The sequence below is a fragment of the Trichechus manatus genome, unplaced genomic scaffold, assembly GCF_000243295.1.
Source record: "Trichechus manatus latirostris isolate Lorelei unplaced genomic scaffold, TriManLat1.0 scaffold00132, whole genome shotgun sequence".
Classification (NCBI taxonomy): Eukaryota; Metazoa; Chordata; class Mammalia; order Sirenia; family Trichechidae; genus Trichechus; species Trichechus manatus.
In genome coordinates this window covers 1,664,798-1,676,332 of record NW_004444068.1, presented here as the reverse complement: position 1 = coordinate 1,676,332, position 11,535 = coordinate 1,664,798, and the positions used below count along the sequence as shown (strand labels likewise).

Here is an 11,535-nt window from a genome sequence, read left to right as displayed (position 1 = left end):
ATTCTCTGCTTTCAGCCAGGATCCATCTGACATCAGCAATGATATTCCTGGTTCCACGTCCTTTTCTGAATCTGGCTTGAATTTCTATCACTTACCTGTTGATGTACTGCTGCAACTGCTTTTGAATGATCTTCAGCAAAATTTTACTTGCATGTCATATTCATAATATTGTTCGATAATTTCTGCACTTGGTTGGATCACCTTTCTTGGGAATAGGCATAAATATGGATCTCTTCTAGTCGATTGGCCAGGTAGCTGTCTTCCAGATTTCTTGGCATAGACAAGTGAGCACTTCCAGCGCTGCATCTGTGTGTTGAAACATCAGAATTGGTATTCTGTTAATTCTTGGAGACTTGTTTTTCGCCAGTGATCTTCAGTGGAGCTTGGACCTCTTCCTTCAATACCATCAGTTCCTGATCATATGCTACCTGCAGAAATGGCTGGATGTTGACCAATTCTTTTTTTTTTTTTTTTGGCTTCAACAAAGAGAAATTTCTTTCCTCACAGTAAAGTAGGTTAGAAGTCCAAATTCAGTGCGTCAGCTCCAGGGGAAGACTTTCTCTCTCTGTCGACCTTCTCATCAATCTTCCCCCAGACTAGGAGCTTCTCTGTGCAGGGACCCCGGGTCCAAAGGACGCGCTCTGCTCCCAGCACCGCTTTCTTGGTAGTATGAGGTCCCCTACTCTCTGCTTGCTTCCCTTTCCTTTTATCTCTCGAAAGATAAAAGGTGGTGCAGGCCACACCCTAGGGAAACTCCCTTTACATTGGATCAGGGATGTGACCTGGGTAAGGGTGGTGTTACAATCCCACCCGAATCCTCTTTAACATAAAATTACAATCACAAAATGGAAGACAGCCACATAATACTGGGAATCATGGGCCAGCCAAACTGATACATTTTGGGGGGACATAATTCAATCCATGACATTCTACCCTTTGGCCCCCCCAAAAATCACATCCTTGCAGCATGCAAAACATTTCATCCATCATATCATAGCAAGAGTCTTAACTCCAAGTCCAAATTCCAAAAATTCCTCTTCATCTGTGAAATCTAGAATACAAGTTATCTGCTTCCAAAGGTACAACAGCAGAACAGGCACAAGCTAGACATTTCCGTTACAAATGGGAAAAACTGAAGGAAAAGAAGGGATAACAGGCACCAAGCAAGTCAGCAGAACATATTACAATAGTCCTCAAGGCTTTGAAAATAATCCTCTATTCTCTGAGACAATTTACACAATGGCCCTGCCCTCCAGACTCTAGGTATTGGCCACACTCTCCAGATTCTGAGTGGAGGCCTCTTGGCCCTGGGCTTCAGCTCTGCCTTCCAGGCCCACTGGGACAGCAACTCTGCTCCCTCGGCTTTAGGCGCACCATTCTCCTAGTCCATCTGAGTGGCGACTCCACCCTTAGAAACATCAGAGGCCATGGCTCCACCCTTTGAAACCCCAGAGGTCATGGCCATACCTTGTGAGTCTGAGGCAGCTCAGCTTCTTGTATTCCTTGTCTCTTCAGCTTCTGCTTCCTGTGGCCTCGCAGCCCTCAGGCCTCATGCCCACATCTGCTCTGCTGGGACAAGTGTTCCAAAGCTCTGTAGCTCCACCAATAAGTGCCTGGAGGCACCCCACTCCACCAGGAAGCCTCCTGCACACAGGCACTCAGCTCTCTTGCTTCCGTGGGACAGCTCCAGCGCTGTCTCCTGGTTCTGCTGCTGGTTCTCTGCCGCTGCTGCTTCTCTGCTGCTGCAGGTTCTCTGCTGCTGCTGGTCCTCTGCTGCTCCTCTATCTATTCAGTTTCAAAACTGCTTCCACATTTTAGGTATCTGTTAGAGCAGCACCCTGCTCTCTCAGTACTAAATTCTGTCTTAGTTATCTAGTGCTACTATAACAGAAATACCACAAGTGGATGGCTTTAACAAAGAGAAATTTATTTCCTCACAGTAAAGTAGGCTAAAAGTCCAGATTCAGGGTGTCAGCTTCAGGGGAAGCCTTTCTCTCTCTGTCGGCCTTCTCATCAATCTTCCCCCAGACTAGGAGCCTCTCTCTGCAGGGACCCCAGGTCCGAAGGGCTCGCTCTGCTCCGAGCACTGCTTTCTTGTTGGTATGAGGTCCCCCTGATCAATTCTTTTCAGAATAGTGACTCTGTGTATTCCTTCCATCTCCTTTTGATGCTTCCTGTGCCGTTTAAAATTTTCCCTGTAGATCCGTCAATACTGAATTTTTTCTTTAGTTCTTTCAGCTTGACAAATGCCAAGTGTGTTCTTCCCTTTTGGTTTTCTATTTCCAGCTCTTTGTGCATGTCATTATAATACTGTACTTTGTCTTCTCGAGCCTCCCTTTGAAATCTTCTACTCAGCTCTTTTACTTCATCTTTTCTTCCTTTTGCTTTATGTACTTTGACATTCAAGAGCAAGTTTCAGAGTCTCTTCTGACATCAATTTTGGTCTTTTCTTTCTTTCCTGTCTTTTTAATGACCTCTTGGTTTCTTCATATATGATGTCCTTGATGTCATTCCACAACTCGTCTGGTCTTCAGTCATTAGTTTTCAACGTGTCAAATCTATTCCTGAGATGGTCTCTAAATTCAGGTGAGATATACTCAAGGTTGTACTTTGGCTCTCGTGGACTAGTTCTAAATTTCTTCAGTTCCAGCTTGAACTGCATATGAGCAGTTGATGGTCTGTTCTGCAGTCAGCCCCTGGCCTTGTTCTGATTGATGATATTGAGCTTTTCCCTTGTCTCTTTCCACAGATGTAGGTGATTTCATTCCTGTGTATTCCACCTGGCAAGGTTCATGTGTATAGTTGCTGTTTATGTTGGTAAAAAAAGATGTTTGGATTGAAGAAGTCATTGGTCTTGCAAAATTCTATCATGCAATCTCTGGCGTTGTTTCTATTACCAAAGCCATATTTTTTAACTACCGATCCTTCCTCTTTGTTTCTAACTTTTGCATTCCAATCGCCAGTAATTATCAGTGCATCCTGATTGCAGGTTGATCAATTTCAGACTGCAGATGTTGGTAAAAACCTTCAATTTCCTCATCTTTGGCCTTAATGGTTGGTATGTAAATTTGAATAATAGTCGTATTAACTGGTCTTCCTTGTAGACATATGGATATTATCCTATCACTGACAGTGTGGTACTTCAGGATAGATCTTGAAATGTTCTCTTTGATGATGAATGCAATGCCATTTCCTCTTCAAGTTGTTATTGCTGGCATAGTAGACCATACAATTGTGAGATTCAAAATGGCCAATACCAGTCCATTTAAGCTTACTAATGCCTAGGATATTGATGCTTATGCATTCCATTTCATTTTTGATGATTTCCAATTTTCCTAGATTCATACTTCGTACATTCCACTTTCTGATTATTAATGGATGTTTGCAGCTGTTTCTTCTCATTTTGAGTCATGCCATATCCGCAAATGACAGTCCCAAAAGCTTGACTCCATCCACATCATTAAGGTCAACTCTATTTTGAGGAGGCAACTCTTCCCCAGTCGTATTCTGAGTGCCTTCCAACCTGAGGGGCTCATCTTCTGGCACTATATCAGACAAAATGTTCTGCTACTTGCTATTCATAAGGTTTTCACTGGCTAATTCTTTTCAGAAGTAGACTGCTGGGTCCTTTCTCCTAGTCTTAGTCTGGAAGCTCAGCTGAAACCTGTCTGCCATGGGTGACCCAGCTGGTACTTGAATACTGGTGGTGTAGCTTCCAGCATCACAGTAACAGGCAAGCCCCCACAGTACGACAAACTGACAGACACGTGGGGGTTTGTGAGACTGCTAACCCCAATTCATCCAGAAGTTCCAGAGGACTTATCCTGAGGACTCCCATAAGGACTGGATTAATTCCAAAAGAAAGGTCGTTATGAGTCAGAATCGACTGAAAGGCACACAACAACAGAGTGTCCAAAGACACACACACATATATGTACAAACACACTGTTCACTGGCCACAGATCTACAACGAGCAGCTCTGACATTCCACAAACTTGGAACTGTATTGAATATTATTGAATGGAGATTTATGATTTACTGTAGACAAGACCAGAGTTCTGGTAGTGCAGTGGTTAAGAGCTCAGGCCGCTAACCAATAGGTCAACAGTTCGAATCCACCAGCCCCTCCTTAGAAACTGTATGGGGGAGTTCTACTCTGTCCTATAGGGTCACTATGAGTTGGAAGTGACTTGAGAGCAACAGGCTTGGTTTTCGGTTTTGATATAGACAAGACAAGGAACCCTGGTGGCGCAGTGCTTAAGCCCTTGGCTACTAAGCCAAAGGTTGGTGGTTCAAACCCACCAGCTGCTCTGCAGGAGAAAGATGTGGCAGTCTGCTTCGTAAAGATTACAGCCTTGGAAACCCTATGGGGCAGTTCTACTCTGTCCTATAGGGTCGCTATGAGTTGGAATCAACTGGACGGCAACAGGTTTGGTTTTACAGACAAAACTAATAGATACAACAGACAATCAACTATTTTGAAGTCTTGTATACACATGAAGATGTCTGGAAAGGCAGCAATCTTGTTATCTGCTAAGGCCTCTTGGAGAAGATCTAGAGAGGACTTTGAATGATGAGAAAGATATACAGTACTTAATAAATTTGTGGCCAAAAGTGTTGGCAGGGATGAAACAAATCAACCTGAATGGATCAGGAAGTTGTTAGTTGCCATTCAATGGATCCCAAGTCTTAGCGGCCCCATGTGTGCAGAGTAGAACTGCTTCAGAGGGTTTTCAAAGCTGTGACCTTTCCAAAGCAGATTGCCAGCCCTTACTTCCAAGCAGCCTCTGGATTGGGTTTGAACTGCCAACCTTTCAATTAGTAGTTCAGGGCTTAACCATTTGTGCCCCCAGGGACCTGAGTAGGAAGTATTCCCCTCAAATATAAGATATGCTGAAGTAAATTTATGTATTGCTTTAAAACCGAAAATCTTAAGGGCACAATTAAGATTTTCGTACCGTTGGTTGTGGGAAGCAATAGGAATGTAATTTTTAGCTTTTCCCGCTAGCTTTTTAAGGTGCAAGACAATATCAATATTCTATCATGGTTAATTTGCTTTCAATAAAACCTTGATTAAAAAATATTCAAGGAAGTAGCACTTACTGAGCTTAAGTCAGCTTTTGCCTAAATAACACAGCCGTCTTTTAAAATGAGATTGATAAATGCGGAGATGAACAAGAAGCCACCGGAAGGATTGTGATGGAGAGTAGGTCCTAAAAACATGCTTATCCATTGGTTTCGTGTCGGTACACTGGAATTCATGGAATAAATGTGTGACATTAGGAACGGTATGGCAATTTCAGATTACAAGAGAGTTGTTAAAAAATATGGTCTTTAGAAATGAGGTAGTTAGCTCAATGTAAGTACACAGATGGACACATACGGGGCTCTCTCCTGTCAGCTTTAGGTAGCGCGCACCGGAATATGAAATGCTTTTGCAAGGGGCACGAGGGGTTTCGACTGAACGTTAAGTCGTCAGAAACTCAATTAGCATACTGCTGCATCTTTAGTGAATGTGCAGCAGAAGACGGCGTGGAAACTGCCTCTCACCAGCAACGTCAGCATGGTGAGGGTGCAAAGAAGCCGATCCCCTCCGCCGCGCGCGAAGCACCCAGCAGACGGCTGCGGACGTACGGGGAGTAGGTGGGGCGCCCTTCGAGCCCGCCCAGCAGCAGGCACCTCCCACCCTCGAGCTGCTCGCCCTTGAGCCGCAGGGCCCGCCTGAGTATTGTCGGTGTCGCGGAACGCAGGATGACGTGAGGAGAGAGTCGCGAACATCTCCTCGGGGCGCAGCTCGACCGCCCACTCCAGGGCCCCGGAGCCCAACGTGTGCAGAAGCGTTTCTCGGAGCTCCTCTCCCACCGATCCCTCATCCTCCTCTCGGGCTGGGCCGCCCCCCGCGCGGCCCCTGCGGCTCCTGGCACGGCCCCGCGCTCGGCTGCTGCCCTGGCGCGCGCCACCCTGTCGTCCCCGGACGGGCGCGGACCCGCTCGGCCCTGGCGCCGGCGGCTGGGAAGGGGTCGCTGGCCCCGGGGCCGCGCATGCGCCGCCACCACCTTGGGGCTGTCAGTGGAGGGCGAGTGCTGGTTCCGAGGGGAGACGACACCCTTCGGGGCCAACGGGCCGCGCTCCGAGGCGGCCGTGGGAACGACTCATCCCTTTTCCAGCCGTGGGGCGGGGCTGGGGTCGGGGTCGGGGCCGGTGGGGGCCCTGCCCCCGTCCCCTGGCCTGCCCCCGTCATGGGCCGCGATGATGGCGGCCCTGTACCCGAGCACGGACTTCTCGGGCGCCTCCTCCTCCTCCCTGCCGTCCTCCCCACCCTCTTCTTGGTCGCCGAACAAGGTGATGGCGCTGAAGGATGTGCGGGAGGTGAAGGAGGAGAACACCCTGAATGAGAAGCTTTTCTTGCTGGCGTGCGACAAGGGTGAGAGCTAGGCCCCTTTCCCCGTCTTCTGGATGCCCCTGCCCTGCACACCCTTCGTCCTCTCCCCTACCTCAATTTACTCGCGGCGCGAGCGCTCTTTCCCACGCGCCGAGCATCCGCTCCCGCCGCGCCTGCTGCCTCACCCGTGCCTCCGCGCCGCCTCTGCCCTGCCACTGCCGGGCTGGCGACCGGGGACCCGCGGCTCTGGCCGTGGCCTCCCCTCGTGCCGTACGATGTTTAGGTAGCACCTCGGGGACCTAGGCACGTGGAGTCTAGCTCCGCCCCTGCCAGTGACCTTGTGAATGCCTTGGTCTACCTCTCGGGACCTCAGTTCTTCTGGGAAGCAAGGAGGTTGTCTCCTTTGTCTGGGACCTTCCAGTCCAGAAATTCCACGACCTTGCCTTAAGGTTCCGTATGTTTATGGGTTCTCACTAGGTTTTGTTTTTCTTTTAAGATTTTACATCTGTTATTTCGCTTGAGCTGCCTGATGCTTAGCCAATAGATGTTCAGTGACTATTGAATGGAATCAGGTATCTCTGTATCATAGATGCAGATACATGAAATCAGCACAGAACTGGAGAAATTCTACCTTAGTCCCCAAAACTTTCTTCAGACCTATGGAACAGCTTTGATGGTTCGAGTTTTTTATGGGAGAGAGATGCTCCCGAGCCTTCTATGGGAAATGAAGGTAGTGCAAAATAATTACCGGGCAAAAATATGTGGACTCTATTTAGTGTGTTTTCCTTTTTTTAAAAAATCTAGAAATTGATGGCTTTTATGGCCATATTAAAGTCTTCACTGAAGCCTGCCTTCTAGTGATGCCTGTAATAAAGGAAGTGGGAAATTGATTGCCCCAAGACTGCTTTTATTCCTGCTTGTATAAAAGTACTGAAAATTTTCTGTGTCTGAATATATGTGGCTTGCTATACAGTGGGCCATGCTTACTTAGGAAAACTTTGTTTAGAACAATGCAAATTTCCAAAACAAAAACCTAGGGCAGTTTACAATGTGGAAGGATCGACTACAGAGGATTTCTTATTTGTGTGTACACCTGTGCTTTTGCCTATATTTTTAAGAAGTGACAATCTCCCTAACCTCCTTAATGCTTTCAGAATAGGATTTTATTTCCACAACTTTTTGAAAACACGTTAACATATAAATAAGGTCTGCTTTTATATTCTTATTTGTTAAAGTCCACCATGGACACAACTTTGAGTAATCTTGGCAATGTAAAGAAAAATAGAATACATATCTGTAACCTCACAAAAATTATGGTCTGTGGATTATGTAAAATTGTTCAGTATTGCTAGAGTAGCTTGCTTGAGTTCTCTTCCTTCAAAAATTCTCTCCAAGAGGAAGAAGAGAGATTGTGTGTTGTACCAGAATAAGTAAGTAGTTGCTGCATCGGCCCTAGCTCACTGTGCTATGGTTACTTTCAAGCAAACAAAGTATGTCAAGAAAGGGAATTTGATATTCTTGTCAAACTGAGGACAGAGGAGTATCATAATGGAATATGGTTGGACTGGGTACTTGTATGGTGTGTATATTTAGGAATACTGCATCGCATAGTTCAAACAAAAGGGAGTTTTAATATAGCCTATCCAGTAGTGCCAGTATAAACAGTTTGATATTCTTTGTCAGTTTCCCGTTTCATAACATCATTAAGATCCCTGGGAAGATTTGTCTTTTGGGGATGAGGTGGAAGCTAAACATGCATGCTTTTGTTTCCCCTATATAAATTAAAAGTAAAAATTTTTTAAATGAGTGGGATAAAATAGATATTTTCTGTGGTTCAGTATGTTGAAACAAGTTCTCAGCTTAGATTTAGGAAAATGGCATATTTCTTACCCATACTTATGGTATAAATTTACATTAAAAAATAAATTTGAGTTATAGGAATGTATTTTTTGTTTACATGTTTGTATTCACTAATATTGTTAAGCCTTGTTTGTTGTTGTTAAGTGCTGTCGGGTCGGTTCGGACTCATAGCGACCCTATACACAACAGAGCAAAACACTGCCCGGTCCTGAGCCATCCTCACAGTTGTTGCTGTGTTTGAGCCCATTGTTACAACTAACTATTGTGTCAATCCATCTCCTTGAAGGTCTTCCTCTTTTTCGCTTACTTTCTACCTTACCAAGCATGATGTCCTTCTCCAGGGACTGGTCCCTCCTGATAACATGTCCAGATCTGTGAAATGAAGTCTTAACCATCCTCGCTTCTAAGAAGCATTCTGGCTGTACTTCTTCCAAGACAGATTTATTTGTTCTTCTGGCAGTCCATGGTGTATTCAGTATTCCTTGTCAACACCATAATTCAAATACATCAATTCTTCTTCAGTCTTCCTTATTAATTGTCCAGCTTTTGCATGCATATGAGGCAATTGAAAACACAGTGGCTTGGATCAGGCCCACCTTAGTCTTCACGGTGACATCTTTGCTTTTCAACACTTTAAAGAGGTCTATTGCAGCAGATCTCTTTTTCATATAGTCTGCCTTCTTGAATTATTTGCTTAGCATACAGATTGAATAAGTATGGTGAAAGGACAGTCCTGACGCACACCTTTCCTGACTTTAAATCATGCAGTATCCCCCTTGCTCTGTTAGAACAACTGCCTCTTGGTCTATGTACAGGTTCCACATGAGCACAATTAAGTGTTCTGGAATTCCCATTCTTCACAGTGTGATCCATAATTTGCTATGATCCACACAGTGGAATGCTTTTGCATAGTCAGTAAAACACAGGTAAACGTCTTTCTGGTATTCTCTGCTTTCAGCCAAGATCCGTCTGACATCAGCAGTGATATCCCTCATTCCACATCGTCTTCTGAATCCGGCATGAATTTCTGGCAGTTCCCTGTCGATGTACTGCTGCAACCATTTTTTAATTATTTTCAGCAAAATTTTACTTGCATGTGTTATTGATGATATTGTTTGCTAATTTCCTCATTCGGTTGGATCACCTTTCTTTGGAATGGGCAAAAGTATGGATCTCTTCCAGTTAGTTCGCCAGGTAGCTATCTTCCAAATTTCTTGACATAGACAAGTGAGCACTTCCAGCTTTGCGTCTGTTTGTTTAAACATCTCGGTTGATATTCCATCAGTTCCCAGAGCCTTTTTTTAGCCGGTGCCTTCAGTGCAGCTTGGACTTCTTCCTTCAGTACCATCAGTTCCTGATCATATGCTGCCTCCTGAAATGGTTGAACATCGACCGGTTCTTTTTGGTACAATGACTCTGTTATTCCTTCCATCTTTTGATGTTTCCTGCGTCATAATATTTTGCTCATATAATCCTTCAGTATTGCAACTTGAGGCTTGAATTTTTTACTCACTTCTTTCAGCTTGAGAAATACAGAGTTTTAGTTTTTTAGTTTTCTAACTCCAGGTTTTTGCATATTTCATCATAATACTTTACTTTGTCTTCTCAAGCTGCCCTTTGAAATCTTCTGTGCAGCTCTTTTACTTCATCATTTCTTCTGTTTGCTTTACTAAATACTAAACCTTGTTTGGTATTACCCAGAACACATCTAAAAGTGAAACGTTTTCTGAAGTAGCAGTAACGTCCACTATTATATTGGAACCTTCATCAAACCAAATGACAAGCATTTACTAAAACAGAGACTGGGGTAGAGTGTGTGCGCTTTTCAAAGATAATTTCAGTTAATCCTCACGACCTCATGAACCAGATTTGTTCTTGTCTCCATTTTACAGATGAACAAAATGAGGCTTAGCAAAAATTTTAAGTTAATATGCCCAAGGTTACATTACTTAGGAAGCGGTAGAACTGGGATCTGTCTTGAGCCTACATTCTTAAACACTATGTTTTATTGATCTGGTTGTAGTTAAATGAATGAAAATCATTTGTGTTAGGAAAGACACATCCACATTTAGAGTTACTAGTTCAAAATTAACTTGCTTTCTATGAATGTTTTATAAACTTTAATTTCTGTGTATTAAAGTTATCCAATGAAGGTAAAAAGCATGCATGGTATTTCAGTAGCACCAGAGAAAATCCACTCTACAACATCTGTGTTTCTTATCCTTTTCATTTAGCAACTTTTTCTATGTACCACATTTAGGGAAAATTCCTAAAGCAAAGATTGTGGAAAAGGTGGTTATGTGTAAGTGAATGGATGGACCTTTGAACGGTGTGTACAGATTAAGGAGTAAAGGGAAAAAAAAATGAAAGAAAAGGAAAAGATTTTATAGTTTGTAATAACTGGCTTTTATGTTAATAAATTCAATAGATCTAGACAAGTATTGGAGCCCTGGTGGCAGAGTGATTAATAGCTTGGCTGCTAACCAAAAGGTCAGCAGTTTGAATCCACCAGCCGCTCCTTGGAAACCCTGTGAGACAGTTCTCTGTCCAACAGGGTTGCTATGAGTCGGAATCAATTCGACGGAAACGGGTTTGGAGGCAAGTGTTGGAGTTCCTGGGTGGCGCAGACTGTTAAGAGCTACATTACTAACCAAAAAGTTGGTGGTTTAAATGCATCCAGAGGTACCTTGGAGGAAAGACTTGGTGATCTACTTCCAAAAGATCATAGCCGTTGAAAACCTTAGAGAGTGAAGTTCTCCTCTGAAAAACATGGGCTCACCGTGAGTCGGATCGACCGCAGGGCAACTGGTTTTCGTTGTTGTTGTGAGGCAAGTGTTGATCCAGGCAGTGGCCACTTTTCAGTGACTGTTACTGATCTTTAAAATGGGTCAGGATCATTTCAAAGGTAACATTGGCTGCTCTCTTTGTATAGAATTTAGAAGAAGCGTCAACTAAAAGTTCCCGTGCCAGTGATACACAGTTAAGTCTGGGCCCTCAAGCAAAATTCTCAGAAAGTACACCCATGTTTTTAGACCTAGAAACCATCTGCAATTCAGAGCTGTCTATAAATGTGTTGTTTTATGAAATCTTAAGCAGTGATTCTTACCACCCATGTCTTTTCCCTCTTGCATTGAGAGTGTGATAATGAGCTACTTTTATATACTGGAGCCTGCTGGCTGCAGAAAGTGTTAATAATAAGTTCATTTAGGGAGTGTCTAAACTAAGTCTGGAGTCCCTGGGTGGTGCAAACCGTTAACATGCTCGGCTGCTAACCAAATGGTTGGTAGTTTGAG

General features: G+C 44.1%; 1 protein-coding gene across 2 annotated transcripts in view; it reads left to right on the top strand.

The window, feature by feature from the left end:
- The first annotated feature begins 6,125 nt into the window (after positions 1-6,125).
- Positions 6,126-11,535, top strand: part of TRPC1 (transient receptor potential cation channel subfamily C member 1) — a 61,824-nt gene continuing 56,414 nt past the window's right edge. Inside the window, exon 1 of one of the 2 annotated variants that reach the window (XM_004385068.2) lies at positions 6,126-6,424. In XM_004385068.2, coding sequence (XP_004385125.1) covers positions 6,250-6,424 — 175 coding nt within the window. In that variant the 5' untranslated portion in view covers positions 6,126-6,249. The remainder of the gene's footprint in view (positions 6,425-11,535) is intronic. The other variant, XM_004385067.3, reaches the window with a different exon arrangement.